Source organism: Macaca fascicularis, chromosome 7 (assembly GCF_037993035.2).
Source record: "Macaca fascicularis isolate 582-1 chromosome 7, T2T-MFA8v1.1".
NCBI lineage: Eukaryota > Metazoa > Chordata > Mammalia > Primates > Cercopithecidae > Macaca > Macaca fascicularis.
This window is the reverse complement of record NC_088381.1, coordinates 21,776,242-21,804,188: the sequence shown is the minus strand read 5'-3', so window position 1 is coordinate 21,804,188 and position 27,947 is coordinate 21,776,242. Positions and strand designations below refer to the sequence as shown.

Below are 27,947 nucleotides of genomic sequence, written 5' to 3'. Positions count from 1 at the left end.
TCACAATGTTGCACAACCACCACCTCTGTCTAGTTCCAAAACATTCCTGTCACCCCAAAGGAAAACCCCAAACTCGTTAAGGAGTCACTCTCTAATCCCTCCTCCGCCAGGCCCTGGCAACCACCAATCTCCCTTCTACGGATTTAAATATTGTGAATATTTCATCTAAATGGAATCATATAATAATAAGCCTTTTGTGTCTGGCTTCTTTCATTTAGCATGTTTTTGGGTTTCTTCTACATAGCATAAATCAGTACTTCTTTTTTTTTGGGTGAATAAAATTCCGTTGTGTGTATGTAACACAATTTATCCATTGATGGACATTTAGACTGTATCCAATTTTTGGCTATTGTGTATAGTGCTACTGTGAGCATGCATGTACACATACTTGTGTGAGAACTTAGTTTCAATTCTTTTGAATATATATATGTAGGAGTGGAGTTGTGGGGCTCTATAGTAATTCTGTGTTTAACTTTTTGAGGAACTCCTATATCCTTTTGAAACCCTTCCTTAAGGCCATAATATTAATATAATAAATACTATTAAATATACTAAATATTTTGAATCAGAGTTTCTGAGTCTTAGCACAATTGACATTTGGGACCCGGTAATTCTTTGTTGTGGGAGAGCTGACCTTTGGTTATACAGGAATTTTAGTAGCAATATTGGCCTCTACTCACTAGATGTCAGTAGCATCCTCCCACTTCAATCACCAATAATGTCTGGAGACACTGTCGGATGTCCTCTGAAAAGCAAAATTGGCCCCCTTCCCACTGAAAATTACTGTTTTAAAGGCTTCCTCATAAAGTTGGAGCAAATGTGGCTAGCACTAAAGCAGAATACTACAACAAAGTAATGGCCTTTAAGAAATGGATATTCCCTAGAAGTCTTCCTTAGTATACAGGAAGTATTTTTTGTTTACTGTGTAATGTTAAGAAGTTTGCAGATTTACAAATGTTTGACAACCAGAAAAATCTTATCATTAAATATTCATATACCTTTCAAATGTAAGATCAGTAATATAAATCCGGCTCATCCGCAACGCCAAGAAATATAGCTTCTCTCCCGTCCCAGGCACATTACATACTAAATCACATTTATAGCACACTGCATCACATTATTTTTAAGGTGGCAGCTAGGAGCATGATTTGTAAGACTTTTTTGATATAGTAATACTTATTTTTTCAAATAAAAGTTCAGGCAACGCCCATGAGGAATGTCATTTTTTGGTTCAGCCAAATAATGGAAAAACAAAAGCTATTTTTCATTATTGAGATACAGTGAACCAAAATGAATCTTTTTTTTTTTTTTTTTTTTGAGACGGAGTCTCGCTCTGTCGCCCAGGCTGGAGTGCAGTGGCATGATCTCGGCTTACTGCAAGCTCCACCTCCCGAGTTCACGTCATTCTCCTGCCTCAGCATCCCGAGTGGCTGGGACTACAGGTGCCTGCCACCCCCCTGTGGCTAATTTTTTGTATTTTTAGTACAGACGGGGTTTCACCGTGTTAGCCAGGATGGTCTTCATCTCCTGACCTTGTGATCCGCCTACCTCAGCCTCCCAAAGTGCTGGGATTACAGGCATGAGCCACCATGCCTGGCCCAAAATGAATCTTTTAACATTTACTGTTATTTACTGTTAAAGATCTTGGTGAGTGAGTTGTGGGAACCCTGAGTACATAAACACCTTTGCAATCACAAAGCTGATAAGATCAAAACTGTTATGGAAATAGATCAAGCAGCCTTAGGCACAGACGGTATTGTTGTAGAATCCACAGCAGTTAGTAAGGGCCATAGCACTGAACTCCTTGTCTTCCCAGAGACCAGAAAAAGAAGGAGGGTTGGTGCCATTCAGAGAAGTACTGCAACGAAAAACCAGAGAGGTACATAGCGGGGTCAGACAGGAACAAAGCAACAAAACATATCAATAAGTTATACTAAGCAGCTGAAAACAAAAACAAAAACCTGAAAATTGATCCATCAGCCATGACCAAATAAACAGAACCCAATTATATTTCTTTTCTCATTCATTCCCAAGATAATACTGGCAAGAAACCCTCAACTATGTGTGTCTGCTCCTTTGCCCAACTCCTAACCACAGTCCATTTGGAAATTTCCAGATATCCCTGAGTCAAAATGTATGGCTTATAATGATTTAGTATTGAATTGATTCTAAAAAGTAAGGTGGTATTCCAAGGCCACCTTCCTCTTGAAAACAGCTTACACTTAATTAGTATAAATTAATTGGACAAAAACATTATGTCTTTCATATTCTAGATGCCAATGATCTTTAGTATGTGGCTTTAGAAAATCCACCAAAATGCCACAAGAACGTAAGAATCAGGCAACATGACGAACGTCCGTGTCTACAAAAAGTAAAAATTAACCAGGCACGGTGACATGCACCTGGCCTGTAGTCCCAGCTACTCAGGAGGCTGACATAAGCGGGTTGCTTGAGCCTGGGCCAAGATTGTGCCACTGCACTCCAGCCGGGGCAACAGAGCAAGACCGTGTCTCAAAAAAAAAAAAAAAAAAAAAAAAAAATCAAAACTGTGCCAGAGCAATGATGAATCCAGCTCATACCTCATCTTTAATAGTGCATCAAAAGGATTTTTAAAAAAAAATATGTTAGTTGCCTTCTCTGATGATAACCTCCAAACACAGGAGGGGCAACATTCATGAACTTGGCCCAGTAACCTGTCAAGCAGCTAGCACCTGAATATCTACCTGTATAGTGAACAGACCGCTTAATAACTTCCAAATCTTTGTTTGTTTGTTTGAGACAGGGTCTCACCCTGTCACCCAGACTGGACTGCAGTGGTATGGATCACGGCTCACTGCAGTCTCTAATTCCTGGGCTGAAGTGATCCTGCCACCTCAGCCTCCCCACGTAGCTGGGACTACAGGCACACACCACCATGCCTGGCTAGTTTTGTTTTGTTTTGTTTTGTTTTAGTAGAGATGGGGTTTCTCCATGTTGCCCAGGCTGGTCTTGAACTCCTGAGCTCAAGCGATCCTCCTGCCTTGGCCTCCCAAAGTGCTGGGATTACAGGTGTGAGCCACTGTGTCTAGCCCATAACTTTTAAATCTATCTCCAGCTCTGATTTCTCTCTTGAAGTTCCCGTGTGAGAACACACGGCCCTCAGGTCTCCAGGGTAATGCTGCTGAGGTTGAATAGAGTGTATGAGAAGGGCCGTGAGTATTGGTAACAGCCTAGATCAGTGTTCTTTTCTCTTATTGGGTGCATCTTCATTATTAGCTTAGTATGCTCCAGTGAGCATACTGAGGTGGATTTTGAGTACCTTCACAGGGTAGTCCTGCAACTACCTCCAAGTTAACACATCAAAAACTGAATTAAGGCTGGGCATGGTGGCTCAGGCCTGTAATCCCAGCATTTTGGGAGGCCAAAATGGGAGGATCACTCGATCCCAGGAGTTCAAGACCAGCCTGAACAACATAGTGAGACCCCATCTCAATACAATAAATAAATAAATATAAAAAACAAAAACTGAATTAAGCCATAATCTCTCCCTTTTACTCCCATTCCTGAAACTAGTCCTCCTCTTCTGTGCATGAATGGCACTCCTTAGACCCACTTGCTCATGCCAGAAAAGAGACAGTCATTTAAGACTCCTTCCTCTTCTTCACCCCACCTCTTCCTCCTATCTAGCCAATGATCAATCCTATTGATTCTACTGGATCTAGTGTATCTCCAACCTCACAATCACTTAGTATCAATTCTTACCATCTCTCACTAGGACTATTACAGCAGTTTGTTGGTCTCCTTGCCATCCAAATGGCTACCGAAATGATATGTTGAAAGAGCATAGTTGATCATGCCAGTGTTCGGAATTCAGCAGGTCAAAACCTAAATTCTTTAGTATTTCATACAAGGCTTTTTATGATCTCTCAGCCTTTTTTCCCACCACTCTCTTCATTCACGCACATATCACCACCAATACACACACACCTTTTGATTTGAAGGCACCAAACATTCTAGTTCCTGAAATCTTTCCTTTTGTGTGTTCCAAAACTAGTTCTTTTAGATTAATGACATACCCTCGTCTTTTCATATTCTAGATTTTGGTAAACAAGTTCGTTTTTACACTACCTGAACTCATCATGATTTTATAAATTCAACTTTATCCTCTCTCAGTTTTCTTCATTTCTGTCTGAAGAAGTGTATAATATTTTAGCCACTTATAACCATTGCTAAATCTACCTATAACCTATCTGTATTCCAATCACAATAAGTAGAGTAATTTCTTTTTTTAATTAATGTAAAATAGAGACAAGTCTTGCTATGTTGCCCAGGCTTGTCTTGAACTCCTGGGCTCAAGTCATCCTCCCGCTTCAGCCTCCCAAAGTGTGGGACTGATGGCCGGGCGCGGTGGCTCAAGCCTGTAATCCCAGCACTTTGGGAGGCCGAGACGGGCGGATCACGAGGTCAGGAGATCGAGACCATCCTGGCTAACACAGTGAAACCCCGTCTCTACTAAAAATACAAAAACTTAGCCGGGCGAGGTGGCAGGCGCCTGTAGTCCCAGCTACTCGGGAGGCTGAGGCAGGAGAATGGCATGAACCCGGGAGGCGGAGCTTGCAGTGAGCTGAGATCCGGCCACTGCACTCCAGCCTGGGTGACAGAGCGAGACTCCGTCTCAAAAAAAAAAAAAAAAAAAAAAAGTGTGGGACTGTGGGTGTGAGCCACCATGCCCAGCCAGTAGAGTAATTTCTTATCAGGGAAACCATTTTTCTTTACTACTTCCCTTGCTGCTCTACTTCTCAGTGGCCCACCGACACAGGTAGACCCTGTCGCTGGAGCATACTAAGCTAATAATGAAGATGCACTCAATAAGAGAAAAGAACACTGATCTAGGCCGTTACCAATACTCACGGCCCTTCTCATACACTCTATTCAACCTCAACAGCATTACCCTGGAGACCTGAGGGCCGTGCGTTCTCACGCGGGAATGGGGTCCTGGTGCTCACCTCTGAAAGAGCCCTCTGCAGCACATGTAGGTCTCATAGGTTCTATTGGTGAAACTCGTGTTTAGGAAGGACACGCAGTCAGCTTCAGCTCCCCTGGGGACATAGAGGATTCCTGGATAAAGGAGACAGAGATACTGAGAGGAAGATCTGATACATGCTTCTCAAGGCTCTTTATTCTTTTGGTACGAATTGTGGACACTGTTGATTAGGTGCCTTTGCCATATATCTGTGGAATGGATGGGTAAATCAATATTCTGAAAGACATCCTGTCATGATCTAGGGAAGTGATCTCTGCTGCCCCTGTACTCAAGGACAATTCCACCTTCCTCATATTATTCCTCCAATCATCACCCTCATGCAGTGGTATCTCCATCAGAGCTGAGGCACCTACCTGCCATACAGGCACTGATAAGGGATACACAGGCCCCTGTGAAGAGGGCCCTGACCACAACCTTGGACAAGTCACTCTTCCGGTGAGGTGCTATTGATGCTGCAGACAATAAAATAAAATAGCTTCAGCTTTTCCCCATCAGGCTATCAGGTATATCCCCCCACTTAGAAGAACGCAGAGGAACAAAACACAGCCGATGAAGAGCATCCTTATTACCATCCACCTGAGACTAGCCAGTGTTGCCCTAAGAAGTGTGCGTGTACATTAGTCCTGAGGGATCACTAACTTAGACTTTCCTCAGATCAAGGATTGAGTGTCTGACCCTCACTTTAATGGTTCTCTGAACATACCCAAGACATATCTGGATTAAGCAAGGCTCTGGGTTGCTCCAGACAGGTACAAATGCCTGGCGTTCGCCGCTTGAGATATGCACTGTTAAGCCTGGACCAGAATTAGATGGACTATTTTGAGACAGAGGGCTAAGGAAAGCAACACTCACCTAAGACTTAGCCACACAGTGCATATCCCACTACTAGATGGCAATCTCATAATCAGACAGTAATCAGGCATCAAGACTAGAACAATAGAGACAGGTGTTTAACAGAAGCGGAAAAGATAAACTGAAAGGGAATTATTTCACCTTTCAATTAAATCGGCTACCAAATACATGAATTAAATGACTCTACCCCAGAATATAATTGCCTTTAAAAAGGGACACACTGAGCTATATTTCTTATTATAATCCCTTCCTTCCCTCCCTCCCGTCCTTCCTTCCTTCCTTCCTTCCTTCCTTCCTTCCTTCCTTCCTTCCTTCCTTCCTTCCTTCCTTCAGACCTCCCTGTGTCACCCATGCCGGGCTGCAGGGGTGCGATCACAGCTTACTGGAGCCTCGATCTCGGTTCAAGCAATCCTCCCACCTCAGCCTCCCGAGTAGCTAGGACTACAGGCATATGTGCCAATATGCCTGGCTAACTTTTAAATTCTGCGTAGAGACAGAATCTCACCATGTTGCCCCAGGCTGCTCTCAAATTCCTACAGCAAGCAATCCTCCTGCCTTGGCCTTCCAAAGTGTTGGGATTACAGGCATGAGCCACCACATCCAGCCTAAGATCCATTTCTAACTTGGATCTTCCAAACTTCAGATCTGCTAGTCATCCCTGTGCCCCTGCACTCAAGGACAATTCCACTGTCTTCATATTATTCCTCCAACCATCACCCCCATGCAGCAGTATCTCCAACAGTCTAAATATATCTGCGTCTGCTTCAAAGACCCACTCTTTTAATGTTTGGTACTTGCAGATTTAAATCCAACACTTTACACCACTCTCCCTTACTATCTATCTGCCTTATGTGCCTGCTGCTTTTATTTGTTTTAATTCTTTGTGTTTCCATGAGGACTAGTGAGCAGCCTAATTTCAAAAAGTGTCTTCACTACTGAATAAAATACAAGACCAGGCGCGGTGGCTCACGCCTATTATCCCAACATTTTGGGAGGCCAAGGCAGCAGACCACTTGAGGCCAGGAGTTCAAGAACAGCTTGACCAACATGGTGAAACCCCATCTCTTCTAAAAATACAAAAAAAAAAAAAAAAAAATTGTAGGCATTGTGGCACACACTTGTAATCCCATCTTGGGAGGCTGAGGCACGAGAATCACTTGAACCCAGGAGGTGGAGGTTGAAATGAGCTGAGATCACACCACTGCACTCCAACTTGGGCAACAGAGTGAGACTCTGTCTCAAATAAATAAATAAATAAATAAATAAATAAATAAATATCTTTATTTATATATGCACTACTCCAGTTTAATGGCAAAATTGAAATAATATCATTATATTTTCTTCCTCATAGAGAAAAGTAAAATAAAATTAGTTTTTGGGGCCTCCAATCCAAACAAAAAAAGTAACTGAAGTTGAGATTATAAAGGGCTCTATACATAGCCAGGTGGGCCTGACTGCCTTAGGTCCAAGTTGACTGCAGCCTAAGAAATGGGTCCATTTCACAATGGCTTCTCTGTCTGATCCCAACTTGTACTGAAGCACCAGGACTGCCCACTGCAGAAGCTGGGATCTGGCTGTCTTACTGGGGAGCTGGGAAAATGGATGAACTCATTCAAGCCTCCAAGCGTGATTCCTATGGAACTAAGATTGGCAAATCCACAGAGTGAAAATGTTGTAATGATTTCAGCTCTCACCTAGGGAAAACAAAAATAAATAAGCAAATAAATTCAGTACCATGCGTGCGGTCTTATAACCACAAGAGAAGTTCCAGCGTACTGACAGCCCCCAATCTTTTCCATGGTTTCCCAAGATTATTCAGAAAATATCTGTTCCCTGAGTTACTATAGGGATAATGACATGGAAACCACCATGGGCCTCATTGCCCAATGCTGTTCTTGTTGAAGGCTATGAATAAGGAGAAGGCCTGGGAATGAGGATTACAAAGGAAAAGGAAAGAGGCAAAGGGAAAGAAAAAGGATATTAATTTGGAGCAATTTAAACTTTTAAATGAAGAAGCGGACCTTAGTCCATCAGAAGATAGTGTCTGCCCTGGACTGCCCCAGCTGTAAAGACCCAGCAATTACATTATAGAGAGAAGTTGGGTCAGAGTTGGGGCAGTGGTGGGGGCGGGCAGGGGAAAATAGCATGCAGACTGGTAATAGCTCAGGCGCTGCAAATGAGGCTGCTAGGTATGCTGTTCTGCTCGCTTTGTAGTTGGGTCTGCAACAAACCCGTGTGGCACTTTCTATCTACCCTCAGATAACCATGGTTGAGACCTCACGGTGTTTATGCTTTTTGGATTGTCACTTACAGAAATCCACTGTTTCTCTCCCTCAGTCCACTCCTCCACTCCAGAGAGACGTTTGTTCTTGTATTGAGACAGTTGCTAATAAGCCACAAACTCATTTATGAAGAACTTGATTCCCACCATCTCAGCCACCATTGGACAATCTGTCCACTCTACACCCATCATGAAAACCATGGGCCTTAGGAGATAGGAGCAGATGACCTGAGTGAAAGGGAGATATCCCAGTGAAAGAGGAAGGACTAATAGCAAAGGTCAGGTGCCAAGGACCTTCTCTAGAGCCTTGGCCCAATCTCCTCCACCCTTCTATGCATGATCTCTCTTGGCTTACTGTGAGTCAGAAGGACATGCATGGTTGAAGGGCTACCTAACTACATCCCAGAGGGACAGCCCAACAAATGTAATCCTTTACCTGGAAAGTGAGCCCCTGTATGTCCACCAGTTCTCCCAGCCAGGAGAGGGCAGCATTGATGAAAGCCAACACAGCCAAAAAGGCAACCAGGTTGGCTGCTACATTAGCAGCAAGGCCTATGGCATCTGTGGCTCCATTGCTAGCAGCTTCCAGGACATTCCTCTCCTTCCTGTGAACATTGGGCAGAGGGCAAGAGTAGGGTGTCTACAGTAGTCTCAGCCCCTTAGAGAAGAGAAATCCCACTGTCCCTATCGTGCGAGAAGAGGGTGCAAGGCCAATGTACGAGGTGACGGGGTTCCTCAGAGACCCTATTAGTGGAAATTACTCTGAAGCAATATCAGATATAATTGTTATGTAATTGCACTGATGGCAAGGACAGAGAGTACTGGCATGCAGAAGCTACTGCCAGGGCAGAGGGTTAAATGAAGAAAACCAGCATGATTAGCAAGCATCAGAGATAGGCAAGAAGGAATATGGAATCACATTATTCCCCCTCAGGGAGACCTGAAGTCTCTGCCACCACAGTGCCACTCTTAACTACAGCTCACTATCTCCCAAAGTATATGCCTCCTTGGACTCACCCACGGGGCAGCTTTACCCCCTCCTTGCTCTTGAACTTGGACTCCTCCACTTCCGGATATGCTAGCTTTGACAAGGCGAGAGAACAAGGGGCGGCCATCACAGAGGCAGAAATCAGGGATGATGCATCAACCTATGAGGCCAGACTTAGGCATCAGTGTTTCTGTGAAATCCAACTCGAGCTCACCAGGAGTGATCAAGCAGACTATACCTACCCCGAAGGATATGAAGACTCCTAGCACAGTGCCGGAAATGGTGGCAAACCCTCCAGTCATCACCGCATGGATTTCAGAGAGTGTCATGTCCCCAAAGTAGGGACGGATGAGCAGTGGTGCCTCTGTCTACAAACAAGGAGAAAACAGTCAGAATCCAAGAAGGAGCAACTCCCCACGCCAGAGTGCCCACCCCAGCCCCAGGGGCTGGACCCTCTAGACACACTTCCGTCCAGTGTGAGCACTGTTCAGTGAGCCACAGCTTCACTTAGTGAGCATGGAGCCCAGCTGTCAGGCCCATCCAGCATCTGCTTTACTTCCTCTGGCACCCAATCATGTCCTGGCTGGCATAGTTCTCACACGTTTCCATACATGCTTGTTTCATCTATTGACATGTTAAAATGTTATAGAAGAGAAATGGTATATTTTCTTTGTATATTCTCAATGTCTAAAACCACACACTTACTAAACTTATGGAATGCAGTGCACTTAATGAGAACATATTAGATGATTAAACAGTACTCATTAAATGAAATACAAATAGATGATCCAAACCCCCTGTTTATGAAATAATCAAAAGAAATAATGTTTGTGAAAATGTTATGAAATTATGAAGGGCCATCTATGTAAGCCATATCCAGCACTGACCTAAGATAATGATATCTATTATTTAACAAGTGCCAACTATGTGCCTAGCACTGTACTAGATGCTAAGGACATTAATATAAATAAGGCAAAGTCCTTACTCTTAGAAGCTTATAGTCGCACATAGGAAACTAGGCTGATTATGAATAATTTCAGCAAAATGTGGAGTGCTATGGTAAAGTATCCAGAAGTACTCTGAGAACATTTCAGAAGCAGCCTAGAGCCTTGGGAGAGAAAGACCTCAGTACTAACTCCCTGTGAATGTACAAGTCATTGTCCCCAACACTGAGCTGGTCAGTAGCACATATGGAGCCCTACTTCATACAGACGAATGTACCAAGCAAGTATTATGGGGAAGAGCCTTGGCATTAGCTATGAGCAAGACAAGTGATTTCCTCCTTAGAGACCGTGGAAACCAAGTACCACAGGGAGTCACAGGGAGAAACCAGAATGAGGATCAAACACTCTTCATAGCCTCCGAAAGGGATACGAGTTGGACCAGGATATCCCCTACATTCCTATATAGGAAGTGGTCGTTAGAAGTGGTGAAGGCTATCCCTCCAGATTAAGTATGACCAGGGAAATGTTATTAGGCGCAAAGGGTGAACGCAATGAGCAGCGTCTTCTTTGAGCTGCTGAGTTCTCTCTCATCTGAGATTGGCTGCCCCACAGTCTTCACATATGTGACTTTTCAGAAGGAAAGCATACTCTTCTTTTGTGCCAAATTCTCAGTTCCTCAGAGAGAACAAGACCAAAAGGCCTCAAGATGCTTACCATACCCACAAAGATGTTTCCTGCCACAGCCAGGGTCTCTGTGGCGGTGGTACCCATAGTGACTTGTAAAAACCAGGCGACCTAGAAGAATACAGAAACCTAAACCATTAATGTTAGCAGGAATCTTGGAGAATGTCTCGCAAAACTCCTCCTCCTTCATTTTACTGATAAGGAAACTGAGGCCTAGAGAAGTAGAGCAGCAAGCCCAGGGCCAAAAAACCAACTTACAAACAGAGCCCTGACCAGAACTCAGGACTTATGGCCTTTAGAACAAGTACATTAAAACTCAGTATCAAAGGCAGTCCAGCTCATCTTCTCTCTGCTCTGCCCTCAGCCTACCTAGGGCCTGGGCTGATGGTTTGCTATCAGGCATGCTTGAGAGGGCCTGCCTTCCCCATTTTTCTAAGACTCTAGACCCTAGCTATGGGCATTTTTCCAAAGCTGACAGATGGCAAGATGAAGGCCTGCCTCCTGGCTGGTGTAGGAGAATGACTCACCTTCTGAACCACCCATTGCACGAGGCCCAGGTAGTAGAGAATGGACATCACACATCCAAAGAAAATGATGGTAAGGCCTGTGATGAGAATGGTGAGCAGGTGGTGAGATGTTACATTGCATACTCTGTGTAGACCGTAAACTGACTGTGTTTTAGGCTTCTAAGTTAAGCTCTTAGCATTCCAAGGGCATCTCATACAGGGTAGGTATTCAGTACCCACACAAACCAGTTTAGGGATACATTTAAAATGTATTAAATCCATTGTCCCACTAGTACTAAACCACAAGCTGTTTTCTGACCCTTTTCCCCCAATTCCCATTTCTTCTAATTTTAGGATGGCAATGACCAAAGGGAAGGAGATGGATGCCATTTCCTTTACTGATGGGGTTAAACCCTCTTCTTAGGGTCAAACTGGTATACAGGGGGGCTGATGTCTTGGACACACACTTTCATCCTCCGCTTTATTCCTCCACCCCTCCATAGACCGTCATTCCTGCCCATAAAATAGGTATCACCTGAAAAGCAAAGACATCCTTGACAAGTGTATCCCCAAAGACAAAACTGGAGCCGGCCACAGTGTAGTTCAGGAAAATCTGAAGGGAAAAAAAGAAAAAGACAGAGAATAAGAATGAAACCCAAAAGGACACACAGGAAGATGAGACTAGCCCCATGCGTCCTGAGGACCTACTGTTGCTACTGAGGTTGGCCTCCCTTTGACAGCCCAGGGGCAGGCTATGGCCCCATGAGCTCTTTATTCATATTCTTAGCTGTATCCTAATACACTCTCTCCTTTCCCAACCAGATCTCCCACCACATCATTAACAAGATACAGCCTAATCTTCTCATGCTCCCCTCAAATCTCCTTTCTCTAGAGTTCTAAAAGGGAAAAGCCCTCACATTTAATTTCTCATACCTGGCCCTGCTCTCCCAGCCACTGAAATGCACTATATCCAAGATCAGTTCTCATGACCAAGATCCCAAAGACAAACTGAAGACCGAGGCCCCAAAACACTGTCCTCCAGGACACCTAGGATCAATAAGAAAATTATTCCAATGTGAGTTCTGCTTGTCCTTACAAGAGTTTTAAACATGTACTCTCAGTGGAACAAACCTAGAATGTTAACAGTAAGTCTAGGGTCTGATGGTGTAGGGAGCAGGGGCAATGGTGGGGAGAAACAAGGCAGTAATATATAAAAAGCCACATATGTTCATAAGGTTTTTAAAAAATGTTTCTAAAGGTTAGATGACACTTAGACATATATACATATATGCATGCATGCATACAAATAAAAGTTTTATAAATCAATATTTTAACAGTACTATCCGCAATGCAAACTGATTTTCTACTGTATTCTATTTTCCTTTACGTCCTTATTTTTTTTTATTTTGTTCTTTATTTAACACTGACCTAGATTCACAAAATTGGTATCAAGATTCATTAATGGATTACAATCTACAGTTTGAAAATAAGTGGTCTAGGGCCTCTGATAATTTTTTAAACCTCTCTTAGAAACAAAATTATCAAAGAGGCAAATTCTAGGGGTTGTTACAAACTTAGTTCTATGCCCTTATAATTAATGCTTGATGCATGTGCTTTATGATTAGCACTTGGCCCTTGGTCATGTGTTGCTATACCCAACCCAAATACCCAAAACTCACTGCACTGTGGTGTTTGGAGCAGGCAAAGAGGATGAGGATGAACATGCAGATTCCTGCGAAGGAGATCAGCTGCTCTGGCCTTTGGGCTGTGTCTAAAGCCAACCACAGTATAAGGCCAACCAAGTAGACTCCTGCAAACACCCTGAAGAAGGAATGCCAAGACCATGTCATCAACCCGGTGAATGAAAAACAAATAACTTATATAGAGAGTCTGAAAGTTATTCTCTCACTCCTGGCTGGTGATCAAAGGCCATGTGCATGCTGTGGCTGCTGTAGAATCCAGTTCAGAATATACATAACTGTAAGTTTTCTCTTTAAACTCTAAGGAATTGTAAAAGGCACCAGTGGGTGCAGGAAGTCTGGGAGACTAGAGAGAAAAAAGCATAAAATGTATCAGGGAACTAAGGGAGACACTGATGAACACCAAATCAATTTGATTGCTTAATGCAGCTGCAAGGCTCTGTGTTCTGATTACTTCACTGAGGAGGAGTATGAGTTTTCTCATTTCTGACACAGGCCCTGATGACAATCAGACTAAAACTCTTTTCTGAGACTAAACTCCTCCTGCCCCCTAGCAAGGTTGAGACCCAAGGCTACAAGAATCTGGACTGAGATCCTGTGCTCAGAGGCCTGTTGCTATTTTTCTCTGCACTTTGGTTCTGAAAAGCATGTGTGTGGGTCTGATAGACTGCTCAATAACTATCAAAAGATAAAAAAGGAGGTGGACTGGGATAAGCTGTGAGGCCAGGTATTGAGATTCTTATCTTACCATTTCATCCAAAGCCTCAGGCGGGAGTTTTCAAAGGTCTTCAGACATCTTGTTAATTTTTTGCCCAGGAGCTTTTTCAGAAATGAGTAAACCGGGACAAAGATCACAAAGCAGGTGATGACAAACAAGGCCAGTGCCCTCTGGAAATTCAAGATGCAAGCTGCCAGGAAATAGGCAGCATAGGCTAAAAAGAGAAGACGCAGAGTAATGATCAGCAAGGCAGTGCTTCCAATGGGCAAATGGAACTACAATCATGAATGCCTGGGACTTAAAGCAAGAAAAATCCTCCAGAGACCTTGCCACCCAGCCCTACTGTCAGACGGAGCTGCACTTCTTGAGGCCAGGATAGATGTCTAACTGTCCTCTTCTTCAGGATTCCCAAGGACAGTCTGACTTAGTGCGAAGACTGCATATTTTCACCGATCCCTAATGAAATCTCATTCCCTTCTATTTTATCTAATATCCTCTCTCTGTCCCTTGGAGTAGATTTGATCAGTGTTCACCATTAGACTCTTCAAAAGTCAGTCATCTCCCCTTGAAACTTTATTACCCCAGTCACTTTAACCTTGCCTCTGGAACAAACCATGTAAACAAGGCTACCACTAGGAAGTGCAGCCATGTGGACCTCATCCCATGGCTCTCTTACTCATCTCAAAATATAATTTTTGCTCTCACCATCCCAGCTGCCTCTTATTTTGACATCAAAGCCCCATACATGTTTTAAACAGAGCTTTGCTGTCTTTTAAGAATATTTTACATCATTGATCTTACTAGTAAGCCAGCAAATAAGTAAGGTATAATATAAGCTTCTGTCATAAAGGCTGTAAGAATCATGCACTCCACCAAATCAAGGCACTAAAAAAAGGATAAGCCCACATTCTCTGAAATATTTTAAATCTATCAAATAGTACACTTTTGAAAAACAGTTTATTCTCAGATTTTACTTGTTCCTATAAGTGCAATTCAATACATTATGGTTCACCTACAAGTAGTTAAGATCAATACATCAAATAGCTTTTTAGATCAGTTTTTAATAAAAATGCCTTCCACCTGGTAATCACCTTGACACAAGGCAAATTTCTAAAATAACTGTGTTTCTCACTCTCATGAATTCTCAGTGTCTCACCCAAACACAACAGGCCCAACAGGATCTTCTTGAACAAGCTGGCGTGTGTTTTGCAGAAACTTCTTGCTTTGCTGAAAGGCCACTGTCTCCTCCTAATAAGAACCCAAAAGTTAAGATACAAGAATTACTCCATCCCATTTCTACTAATTCAGCTCTCAGAATTCAGATTACCTAACACAAGACGGAATTAGCTCTTAGTCAATGAAGAATATTCTTCAGCCAGGAGGAAATTAGGTAGTGTTCTGCAATGCCAAAAAGGGCAAATCAAACCTTGCTGGTGGGCAGCAGGTCAGAATACCCTACTCAGCCTGAACTAGCAATATCCTTGGTAGTCTCCTACCATAGAAGTGGGCACTGCTTATGTCAGGGGTCTATGACTTTCCCATTCTGAAAGGACAGGGCATTGCTAAGCTTCCATATTCATAAGAGGGCCTATTCTTCTTAGAGGCAATTTGGCCATCCCTCCCTAAAAACCAAACAAACTTATGGCCTTGAACATTCAGCCAGATGTGCATTGACAGACAGGAAGGAAAATGCCACCAACCTCAAGAATCGCTCTGGTTGGGCAGGCCCGAGAGAAGAGGCCCAGCAAGTAGGGATATTCAAGTTTGATTTAACAAACATGTATATGGTGCTTTCTCTATGCTGAGCTCTTTCTGAGAACTTAGCAAATACTAACTCATTGACTCCTCCTAAGACCCCGGAGCTGTTACTATTAGCATTCCCATTTTACAGATGTGGAAACTGAAAAACAGAGAAGTTAAATAACTTTCCCAAAGTCACAGAGGCTGTAAGGAACAGACACAGAATATACACTCTGGCTTCAGCATCTAAGCTCTTAACCATCATTCTATGCCACGTCTTCCCTAGATGCCAGGCTTGCCTGTCTTTGCCACTCCTAAGTATGCTGAGCATGCTGCAGCCATCTGAGCCAAAAGTTCTAATTTCCAAAATCTTGGAAGCTCCAAAGAATGTGATCCTAGTAAGAAGGTCCCAGTCTGGCAGTCATGCTGAGGCAGGGCAGCTTAGCCAGGGTTAGGACCAGCCATTAACTCCTAATGCCCTGGGCCTTTGGCCCATAGAGTTCTATGGCTGCCCCTCCCATCTAACACACTCCCCGTTTCTAGTCTTCCTTTTCATTCCTGCCCTCATCACCTCCTGTCCCTCCTGCAAGGAGCCCAACCCTGTGTTAGCTGAGCAGAGTGTGTACTATGAGATACAGGTAAGCTGAGAAAGGAGAAAACAATGCTTATCACCATCTGACTGGATCAACTCAAGATGATTCTTTAGGATCTCCAGAACTCTGCTTTGCTTTGCTTTTCTTCTCTTTAAGAGACAAGGTCTCACTCTGTTGCCCAGGCTGGAGAGAAGTGGCATGGTGTGATCATGGCTCACTGCAACCTTGAACTCCCAGGCTCAGGTGATCCTCCTGCCTCAGCCTCCCGAGTAGCTGGGACTACAGGTGTGCACCACTACACCCAGCTAATTTTCTTTTTTTAAATTTTTGTAAAGATGAGGTCTTGCTGTGTTCCCCGGGCTGGTCTCAAATTGCTGGGCTCAAGTGATCCTCCCTCATTTTTCCATGCTTAATAGAGAAAGTAGTGAGTAAAAGGGGCAACATACCTGAGGAGCATCATTATCTTTGGAACATCATTTGCAAAGTATATCAAGGAATGAATTTAATTTCAATCCTGGCCTTCCCATGTGTGCCAGATATCTTTGGTGTGCTCCTCCAGTGCCACTCTCCACCCCACTCTGTGCCCTGGGAATTGAACTCATGTAAACTACATCAGTGTACTCCCATGTCCTCTGGCTTATCAAGTTTCGTTCTGCTACTGGGACCTCCACAGAAGATCAGAGCGTATGAAAAGACTGAGGTCAGTGTGTTGAGGAGGCCTTTTTATCTGACTTTCCTGCCAGGTGCTCTTACATCTTATTCCTTCAGGCCTAGGAATAGACACTGCTCACTGCTTCAAGACTTTTGGTTCTTGCACTATCCTTTCTTATGGTGTCACCACACCTCATACATATCTTTGTAATGGTCTCTTTGTAAATAAATTCTCCTACAATTATCTTAAGTATGCCATCTGTTGGGACCTAAACTGATGTACTAGATAAAGCTGGTTTAAAATTATATGCAGTCGAATGCCAGTTGAGCAAGCCTCCTGCAAAACAAGAGGCAGGCATGGACTAGTCCAAGAGTAGATATAAATCACATGCCTAGAAAAGATTTCTTCCATCACCTCCTGACCACAACTCACTATTTCCTGGGAACTAAAATTCAGGAGTACTGCAGGAAATCAATTAAGAACACTCATTTCTGCAAAACCCATTAACAACCTATTCCTAGAATATCAGGTTGGAACTGAGCCTCGGGTTTAAAAAATAAAAATAAAAAATTGATTGGGTGTGGTGGCTCATGCCTGTAATCCCAGCACTTTGGGAGGTCAAGGCAGGAGTGGGGGGATCACTTGAGGTCATTAGTTCGAGACCAGCCTGGCCAACATGGCAAAACCTTGTCTCTACTAAAAATACAAGAATTAGCCAGGCGTAGTGGCGGGCACCTGTAATCCCAGCTACTAAGGAGGGTGAGGCAGGATAATCGTTTGAACCCAGGCGGTGGAGGTTGTCTCTACTAAAAATACAGAAAAATGAACTGGGTGTGGTGGCATGAACTTGCAATCCCAGCTACTCGGGAAGCTGAGGCAGAATTGCTTGAGCCCGGGAGACAGAGGTTGCAGTGAGCCAAGATCGCACCACTGCACTCTAGCCTGCCCGACAGAGCGAGACTGTCTCAAAAGAACAACAAAAAAAGAATAATGAAGGTCAGGCGTGGTGGCTCACACCTGTAATCCCAGCACTTTGGGAGGCCAAGGCGGGAAGATCACTTGAGGTCAGGAGTTTGAGACCAGTCTGGCCAACACTGTAAAACGTTGTCTCTACTAAAATCCAAAAATTAGCTGAGTGTGGTGGTGCATGCCTGTGGTCCCAGCTTCTCGGAAGATTGAGGCAAGAGAATTGCTTGAACCTGGGAGGCGAAGGTTACCGTTAGTCGAGATTGCACCACTGCACTCCGGCCTGGGTGACAGAGCAAGACTCTGTCTCAAAAAATAAAAATAAAATAATAATGAAAAGAAAGCAGATAAAAATCAGTCTGCATTGAAGGATCAGATTAAAGATGTCCTGAGGAACCAAGAACGGGAGTAAGAGAGGATACAGACAGGCGTCTGAGTGTTTTTCCTGAGAATGGCTAGCCTATAATCAATCATTCACTCTTGCCCGTTCTTCTCCAAAAGTCTCTGGGATTTGACTTCTCTGATCTATCCCTATTCACCCTGCCTTAGCCTAGGCCCTCTTCATCTCTTGCTTGAACAATGGCAAGAGCCTTTTAACTAGCTTTTGCCACCACTGTCCCTACTGCAATCCCCTCATCACATTGCTGTCAGAATTGATTTCTAAGAAACAATATGGTTCCTTTTCCTCTCCTGCTTAAAAATCCCTTTGGCCGCTGGGCGCAGTGGCTCATGCCTATAGTTCCAGCACTTTGGGAGGCTGAGGCGGGCAGATTACCTGAGGTCAGGTGCTCAAGACCAGCTTGGTCAACATGGCAAAACCCCGTCTCTACTAAAAATACAAAAATTAGCCGGGCTTGGTGGCATGCGCCTGTAACCCCAGCTACCCAGGAGGCTGAGGCAGGAGAATCGCTGGAACCTGGGAGGCAGAGGCTACAGTGAGCTGAGATCACACCACTGCACTCCAGCCTGGGTGACAGAGCAAAATAAAAATTAAAAAAAAGAAAAAATATCCCTTTGTCTCTTGAGTACAAAACCAGACCTGTTAGGACTTTATAGCATGTCCCCAACTAAAACTTCCTGACTCACAGTCTTACTGCTTGCCTCTTTCCCACTATACAAGCCAGTGTTCTGCCAGTCTGAATATCCTACCCTGCAGGGGACACGTAAGAACCGTTCACACCCCACGCCTGGTATGCACTATTACCTTTCTCCATCTGACAAACTCCTATTCATCCTCCAAGATCCAACTAAATGTCAACTCCTAAGTAAAGCCTTCCTTGATTCCTTCCAGTCAGAATCAGTTGCTCACTTTCTTGTGGTCTTGTGGCATTTTACATCTTTGTCCTAGCACTTACCATATAACATGATATTGTCATTTTTCTGTTTACCTGTCTTTTTTAGGTTGTGAGCATATCAGGGAAAGGTGCATTTCTGTTTTTATCTTTGTATTCTTGGTGCCTAACTTAGTACCTAGCACATACTATTATTGCATTAGGTTGCTAACAAGTGCCCGCCCCATAATAGATGTTCAATAAGTGCTTGCTGGCCAGGCACAGTGGCTCATGCCTGTAATCCCAGCACTTTGGGAGGCCAAGGCAGGTGGATCACGAGGTCAGGAGATCAAGACCATCCTGGATAACACGGTGAAACCCCGTCTCTACTAAAAATACAAAAAATAAGTTGGGTGTGGTGGCAGGCACCTGTAGTCCCAGCTACTTGGGAGGCCGAGGCAGGAGAATGGCGTGAGCCCGGGAGGCGGAGCTTGCAGTGAGTCGAGATTGTGCCACTGCACTCCAGCCTGGGTGACAGAGTGAGACTCTGTCTCAAAAAAAAAAAAAAAAAAAAAATTGGCTGAATAAAGGAATAGGTAGGTAGATAGATAAATTCACAAAAATGATATGTCTATATACTTGTGACAGATAGCTAGAAAGTATGAAAGAATATCATTTACAGTGGTAGCAATGTCATTCAGGGTATTAATTTTTTAATTCTTTTTAAAATTGACAAAAATTGGCTCAGTGCAGTGGCTCACACCTGTAATCCTAGCACTTTGGGAGGCCAAGGTGGGAGGATCACTTGAGCCCAGTAGTTTGAGACCAGCATGGGCAATATTGTGAGACCCCATCTCTAAAAAAAAAAAGAAAATAAAATAAAATTGACAAAAATTGTATATGTTTATGGTATACAACATGGTGCCTTAAAATATGTATACATTGTGGAATGGCTACATCAAGCGAATGAACACATGCATTACCTTACATACCAATTTTTTTTTTTTTTTTTTTTTTTGAGACAGAGTCTCGCTCTCTCGCCCAGGCTGGAGTGCAGTGGCCGGATCTCAGCTCACTGCAAGCTCCGCCTCCCAAGTTTAGGCCATCTCCTGCTTCAGCCTCCCGAGTAGCTGGGACTACAGGCGCCCACCACCTCGCCCGGCTAGTTTTTTGTATTTTTTTAGTAGAGACGGGGTTTCACCGGGTTAGCCAGGATGGTCTCGATCTCCTGACCTCGTGATCCGCCTGTCTCGGCCTCCCAAAGAGCTGGGATTACAGGCTTGAGCCACCGCGCCCGGCCACATACCAATTTTTTTAATGGCAAGTACTTAAAATGTACTCTTGTTTGTATTTCATCATTTATAAAATGTACTCCTACTTTTATACACTAAGAAAGAAAAATGCTGCCAATTAAAGACTTGAACAGGCACTTCACAAAAGAGAATATTCAGTGGCCAGAAAAAGCTGAAAAGGTGCACAAGTTCCTTAGCCATTAGGGAAATACAAAGCAAAGCTACAATGTGATAATACTACACACACACAATGGAGATAATGAAAAAAGACACGCTCTCATAACACTGCCAGGGGAGTGAAATTTGGTACGAATATGTTTAGCATCTGTTAAAGCTACATAAACCTATACATACCCTATAGCATGGCAATTCCACTCCAAGGTATATACCCAATAGAAAGGTGTATTTTTCTTTACTAAAGACATGCACAAAAATATTCATAGCTGTACCATAATAGCAAAAACATAGAAACTACTAAAATTCTGACCCACAGTAAAATGAGCAGATAAACTGTGATAGATTCTTACAATGAAATACTATACAGCAATTAAAAATGTACAAAGTACAATATATGCAATAATGTGGAAGAATCTCCAAAACACAACGTGAAGCAAAAGAAGCCAAACACAAGAGTATATATACGGTATATTTTCATTTAAAATATAAATTAGACTTCCCATATAAAATCCAAACACATGCAAAATTAATCTATGATGCTAAAAGTCAGGATAATGATTACCCTTAGGGAGGCTGACTGAAAGGAAACATAAATGGTTCTTGGGTACTGATAATGTTTTGGTTCTTCATCTGGGCAATGGTCATATAGGTGTATTCGCTTTGTGAAAATTCATTAAGGCTTATGTTTATTTTTCTGTATGCATGCTATACCTTATTAAAAATTACACTAAAAAGGCAAAAAAACTGTACCAGTTAAACTATGGCATGCAATCAATCTCAAAAAAAATTAATAAAAATAATAAAATAAAATTTGACAAAAAACATGTATATCATATATATTTTTGAGATGGAGTCTCACTGTTGCCCAGGCTGGAGTGCAATGACATGATCTCGGCTCACTGCAACCTCCACCTCCCAGGTTCAGGAAACTCTCCTGCCTCAGCCTCCCGAGTAGCTGGGACAACAGGCGCCCACCACCATGCCCGCTTAATTTTTATATTTTTATATTTTTAGTAGAGACTGGATTTCACCATGTTGGCCAGGCAGGTCTCAAACTTCTGACCTCAAGTGATCCGCCTGCCTCGGTCTCCCGAAATGCTGGGATTACAGGCATAAGCCACCGTGCCCAGCCCCAAGGAATATTTTTTAAAGGTAAACTAAGGCAAATACGTGACCCGTCAAGTTTTAATGTACATTGTAAACAATGACACAGTTCTGAGTGTTAAGTACTCGGAACTGTGTCAATGGAACAAAAGATTTAAAAACAGATACAAATTATCACATTAACTTAATGAAGTCAAAGTAACATCAGAATAGAGAAAGAACTCACAATTTAATAACTATTGCTGGAAAAGTGGGTATCAGTATGGAAAAGCATCAGCTTAGAGCTACATGTCAGATTACTCCCTACAAAGAATCCCAGATCATCAGAGTCAATCAAACAAAAGAATAAAAAGAAAAAGAAATAAATACTTAAAAATCAATACAGAAACAAAACAGAATTGAAAAATGTATACATGAAAAAAATTACAAATAAAGTCTATTATCTAGATTATATACATAACTTACTAACATGTATTTATTGAATTTTGGATGTTATGGAATTTTAAGTATAAACTATGGGTGAAGCATTGTTCTCGGTGTTACAGGAGACAAAAGGATGAAATAGACATTTATCTTGCCCTCAATGTGTTTACAGGCCAGTATAGGGGATATAATGTACATGTAAGTCTATAACAAAATGTCAAAAGCTTAAAGTGTTATAAGAGAGGTTCAGATAGAATGTTAAAAGTTTGGAAGAAGAAGGGACCTCTTAGGACTGGGGCCAGTGAGACCGAGGTGAGGAGAGGCAGCATCAGGGAAAGTTTCATGGACATGATTGCTCTTGAGTTGAGCCTTAAAAGATGTGTTGTATTTGGGCTCAAAGACGTAAAAGGAAGACAGTATGCTAGGAAGCAACGATGAAATGACATGCATGACATGGAGGCAGGAAATTGAGGATTACATATAAGGAACGGTTGATAGTTGACTTTCACTAGAACATAGGGTGGCATTAGAAAGGGAATTGCAAGAGTTAATGTTGGAAAGTCAATTTGGATATAGATCCTGGTTGGGGGGCAGTGGTTGTGGGGAGAATTGAATACCAGGCTATGGAGTTTGGCTTTGTTCAGGAGCAACTGGGGGGCCACAGAGATTTGTGAATAAGGGAGTTCAGGCATACTTTAGGCAGTTTTGGTAGAAGCTATATAGGACAGGTTGGCAGGAGATGGGGAGAACTGGAAACAAGAAATCTATGTGGGTTCTATTTGAGTTGGTCGGGAGAAAGGAAATGAGGTTCAAAATCCAGAACTTACTTTAGTTGATAAAGAAAAGTAGGCCAGCCATGGTGGTTCATGGTTCACACCTGTTATCCCAGCACTTTGGGAGGCCAAGGTGGGCAGATCCCCTGAGGTCAGGAGTTCAAGACCAGCCTGGCCAACATGGTGAGACACCGTCTCTACTAAAAATACAAAAAAAAGTTAGCTGGGTATGGCAGAATGTACCTGTAATCCCAGCTATGTGGGAGGCTGAGACAGGAGAATCGCTTGAACCCAGGAGGTGGAGGTTGCAGTGATCACACCACTGCACTCCAGCCTATGTGGCAGAGTGAGACTATCTCCAAAAAAAAAAAAAGAAAAAGAAAAGAAAATCACACACAGAAATATGGAAAGTAAGGCAAATGGAGGAAAATGTGTAGCTTTACAGAAATTTAAAGAAATGCAAGTGAAGGTCAGGCACATGGCTCATACCTGTAGTCTCAGCACTTTGGGAGGCTGAGACCGGCAGATTGTTTGGGCCCAGGAATTCAAGACCAGCCTGGGTAACAAAGTAAGACCTCATTTCTCAAAAAATAAAAATAAATGCAAGTTAGGAACCTTAAGGCATGATTTTATATCTATGTAATTTTAGTTAACATTGTTTATATGAGAAAATATAAAGTCGATGAGAATTGAAGGGAACGGGACACGTTATATATCAGAGCAGTTTAAGGTGCCAATAACAGTCTGGCAAAAAAACAAAAAACAAAAAAAACAAAGATCTTTTCAGCTAAGTGCTAATATTATTCTTGTTTTACAAGGTGAACACTGAGGCTTAGAAAGGGTAAATAACTTGCCCAAAATCTGGTAAATGGTAGAGTCTGTAGGGGAAGCTGGCCTGCACTGGCTTGAGAGAGGTGATTGCCACATTTTCAGGAATTGTGCAAGCCATTACTAAAAATTAAAACTATATAAACGTGTAATTAAATTACATTAAAGACAAAGGTAATAAATACTAAAAACTCATAATTTTCTAATTATTTTACTACATTTTTCTGTTATGTGAGCTCAGGAAGTTATTCATGACTGCTGTATGTGTATGGTGGAAATTTTGTATAATGATGTGCTCTGATACATCTCTTCCCAACTCCTTGTTCAATGATATCCCTTTGGTTACTTGAAATCAGCCATGTTGAGAGTTTTTACCTTACAGGCAAATACTGTAAATGAAGTCTTAATTTATTATTTCATCTAGACTAAAGATTAGCAAGCTGTTGTCTGTGGGCCAAGTTTATCTCACCTTCTTTTTAAAAATTAAGTTTTATCAAAACACAGCCATGCTCATTTGTTTAGTATCACCTGTGGCTGCTTTCCTACGAAAATGGTAGAGTTTAGTAATTGCAACAGAGACCACATCAACCACGAAACCCATAATATTTACTACCTTGTCTTTTACAGGAAAAGTTTGCCAACCCCTGGTCTTACTCCTCATTAAGGTGAGCAAAAATATTAACCAACATTCATTGCAAAACTACACTCGGAGAGGCGGTTCTTTTTCTTTTTCTTTTTTTTCGAGACAGGGTCTCACTCTTTCCCCTAGGCTGGAGTACAGTGGCACAATCATGGCTCACTGCAGCCTTAACCTCCTGGGCTCAAGTGATCCTCCCATCTCAGCCTCCTGGAGTAGCTGGGACTACAGGCACACACCACCACGCCCTGCTAATTTTTAAAAATTTTTGTAGAGGTGGGTCTCACTATGTTGCTCAGGCTGGTCTTGAATTCCTGGGCTCAAGTGATCCTCTCACCTCAGCCTCCCAAAGTGCTGGGATTACAGGCATGAGCTACTAGCCCGGTGGAGAGTCAATTCTTAAACATTTACCAGCATACCACTGTTCAAATACAGACCCAAGCAGTGTGACTCACGTGATTAACGACCACACTGCTAAGCAAAATATGAAATATCCTGTAAGCATGAAAAACTTACAAAGAGTTTACTGTTAATTCAGTATATATAAAACATAATACAAAAATTTTTAGAAAGAAGCAAATTGTGAAGAAAACAAAAATTGTAAGAAATCACTGAGGTAGCTTTCAAAAATAAAGAGAAAAAAACAACAAAATAACCTTTTGTTTGGAAGCTGTTCTGAATCATCTCCATGTATAGTCCTGTGTTACTTAACAACAGGGATACATTCTGATAAATGCACCATTAGGCAATTTCATAATTATGCGAACATCTTAGAGTGTACTTATGCAAACCTAGATGGTATAGCTTATGACACATCCAGGCTATATGGTGGATCCTATTACTCTTAGGCTGAAAATCTGTTCAGCATGTTTCTGTACTTAATACTGTAGGCAATTGTAGCACAATGGTAAGTATGTGTGTATCTAAACATATCTAAACATAGAAAAGGTACAGTAAAAATACAGTATTATAATTTTATGGGACCACCATTGTGTAATGATATACACCATTGATACACACCATTGTACACCGTTGTACAATGCAGTCCATCATTGACTGAAACATCATTACGCGGCTCATGGCCGTATTCCCTTTAGAAGCTATCCAATATCCTCTTCTCAGCTTTTAGTGTACGACTTCTGCACTCTTTTATAAAGACCCACTCTTTTCCAGACCATGGAACATTGCTTCCTTCCATATTATCTATTTTACTCAGACAATTTTCTTTGACATTACTTCTGGGACCAGATCCATGAACAAATTCAAAGATTTTTCTCATTCCTCCTTCCTACGCCGCTGTTCACATAGCACTGTGAACACCCCTGTTCACATACCTTCTTCATTCTTGAGACTCCTCTTTGGACTTCTAAGACATTGTCCTTTTTTACTTTCTTTATTATCCTTATAATAGGTCCTTCTGTGTTTTCTCCCCAGGTTTCCCTTCCCCTCCACCATTCCCAAATCTGAGTATTCCAGAAGAGTTACCTTTTTTTAATGATACAGTAAATTAATTTCTAAAGGGATTAAAATGAATATCTACATGTTGTTATGAAAATAAATGTATAATATAAAGCAATCTGCAAAATAGTAAGTATACACTCAAAATCTGTTAGCCATTATTATTACCATTGTTGTTATTTTTGTCTTCAGTCCAATCAACACTGATACTGCTGAACTATTGTTTTTGGCACAGGATTAAGTAACAATTAATTACATAAGGTACGTATATATATGTACACATGCTAAGGTGGAGCGGTTGTGATAAGACCACAAGCTGCTCGAAGGGGTAACCCTCCCTAGGCCCTTTCCTAACTGAACAAGATTCCAAAACACCAGTACCTCTGGTGAGTGGAAGGGCCCAGTCCATCCCCCAGGCTGTGTCCTTGTGTGTCAGTCCTGTTGCTTCCCTCAGGCTCTACTTCTTTTTCCTACAAGCACAGGGAGTGTTGGAGTCAGTCACGGAGCCCTGCCAGGGATGATGGGGATTGAGAGCAGTCAGACACCCTACAGGAGGCCATGCAGCCATCCACAGCTCTGCAGAGAGAAACTAAACTGGTGAATTACCATGAGCTCCAGCCCCGGGTTCTCTGTGCGGGTTTCCACTGTGGACAGGGCAATGGACTGTCTTCCACTTGCTTTCTCCATCTCTTGTTCTCCTCAACTGAAAAACAAATTCGGGGTCAAGCCTGAAAGATTGGTCATTCTGTCCTTTGGGGATGGGGAGAATTTTTAGGACCCGTTACCCATGGAAAATGCAAAACTAAAAGTCTTTGAAGGCTTAATTGATTTCTTTAAGAACTCAGAATTGAGAAGATTGGATGTGTCATTTTTATGTAATACATAATGAAAAATAAAATCCTATTTCCTCTTGTGAATAGCTAAAGAAGGGGCAGTAAGATAGGAGAAGAGAAATGAAAGGCAGTGGAATTGAAATGAATCAGTGGACAGCCCAGGGCCCCAGGATCTGGGCTCTAAAGGTTCCTACTTGGACCCTCAAAGGAAGAGTCATAGGGTAACTACTCCTTTTAGCCCGGGGGAGGCCCCGCTAAGCTTGCTGAGTAAGAAGGAAACGGGGAGGAAGACAGTTGGGAAGACTCAGACCCTAAAGTACTGCTGAACAGACAAAGATTAACAAGCCTTCAAATTCCTGACTATGATGCAGCATAAGAATTATGTTTTATGCCCCAGAGAGAACTCCTTATCAGTGAAATTAATGAAACTTACATTTAAAATAATTAGTATGAATGTTAATGATCCCAAGTAAAGTTTTTAAACAAAATAAGCAAACATTTGGGCCTCAGAATAAGCAAATTTAGTATATGGACATTCACAATTAGAATATAAGTTCATTCTGAGATATTTCTTTACTTTGCAGAAAGTTCCCTTCCCCATGGATTTGCTTTTAAAAACGTGATCTCTTCAAGCACGTGAAGTATGATTTCATTAAACACACATAACCAACTTATAGTGTGTAAATTAGGGCCTTCCTGACGAGGCACAGAACTACCTGCATTTAGTTTAAATATGATCTCTTTAAAAATCTGGAAACTAGGCACCTGCCCTCCCCCAACACCTTTGCTTACCCCAGCTTGTGGAATTGATTCCCTCTGGCTCCGCAGTGAACGACTGAAAGAAAAGCTCGGCTGCCAGGAACGAGGGGCAGCTTGGGTGGGGCATGGGGGCTTTGCTGCCATTGGTTAGTTTTATTTCTTAGGCCCTCCTTCGCTGAGCCTGCCCGCACTGTAGAGGAGGACTGCACCTCTCAAGTTAAATATTATATCTTTTTCAGACTGTTTTGCAGGCCTAAGACTTCTGCAGAGGTGGCGCCCGCCCCTAATCCCAGCACTTCAGGAGGCCGAGACTGGCGGATCGCTTGAGCCCAGGAGTTTGAGACCAGCCAGGGCAACATGGCAAAACCCCATCTCTACAACAAATACAAAAATTAACTGGGCATGGTGGCACACGCCTGTGATCCCAGTTACTCGGGAGGTGGAGGTGGAAGGATCCCTTGAGCCTCTGGAGATGGAGTTTGCAGTGAGCTGTGATTGCGCCACTGCACTCCAGCCTGGGCGACAGAGTGAGACGCTGTCTGAAAACAACACAAAACAAAAGAATTCTGCAAGAACTTATAACAGGTGCATCCCTGGGAGCATTATCCACCACGGGACTAGGCACTGGGTAGCCTGTAAAATAAAGTAAGAGCCGTCTCTGTACCCAGAAAATTTACCATCATTTTGTATTGGAAAGACATGCCCTAGAAAACAATAGAAAGCACGACTGTACGTGATTCGATGC

The 27,947-nt window shown here is 42.6% G+C and overlaps 1 protein-coding gene and 1 long non-coding RNA gene across 2 annotated transcripts; one reads left to right on the top strand and one right to left on the bottom strand.

Annotated features, from left to right (window-relative positions):
- Positions 1–230: 230 nt before the first annotated feature.
- Positions 231–27,280, bottom strand: SLC28A2 (solute carrier family 28 member 2). The gene is given in 18 exon segments (XM_065547883.2): positions 231–1,858; positions 4,986–5,097; positions 5,377–5,475; positions 7,488–7,569; positions 8,187–8,384; positions 8,593–8,761; positions 9,174–9,304; positions 9,387–9,512; positions 10,803–10,883; positions 11,300–11,369; positions 11,803–11,891; positions 12,212–12,325; positions 12,958–13,099; positions 13,727–13,910; positions 14,853–14,944; positions 25,992–26,080; positions 26,217–26,313; positions 27,236–27,280. Coding segments are annotated over 17 exon segments (1,977 nt in total). The 5' UTR covers positions 26,298–26,313; positions 27,236–27,280; the 3' UTR covers positions 231–1,740.
- LOC135971793 (uncharacterized) lies at positions 23,504–27,947 on the top strand. The gene is made up of 4 exons (XR_010588053.1): positions 23,504–23,551; positions 24,143–24,180; positions 25,587–25,654; positions 27,442–27,947. It is a non-coding gene; the product is annotated as an uncharacterized lncRNA (long non-coding RNA).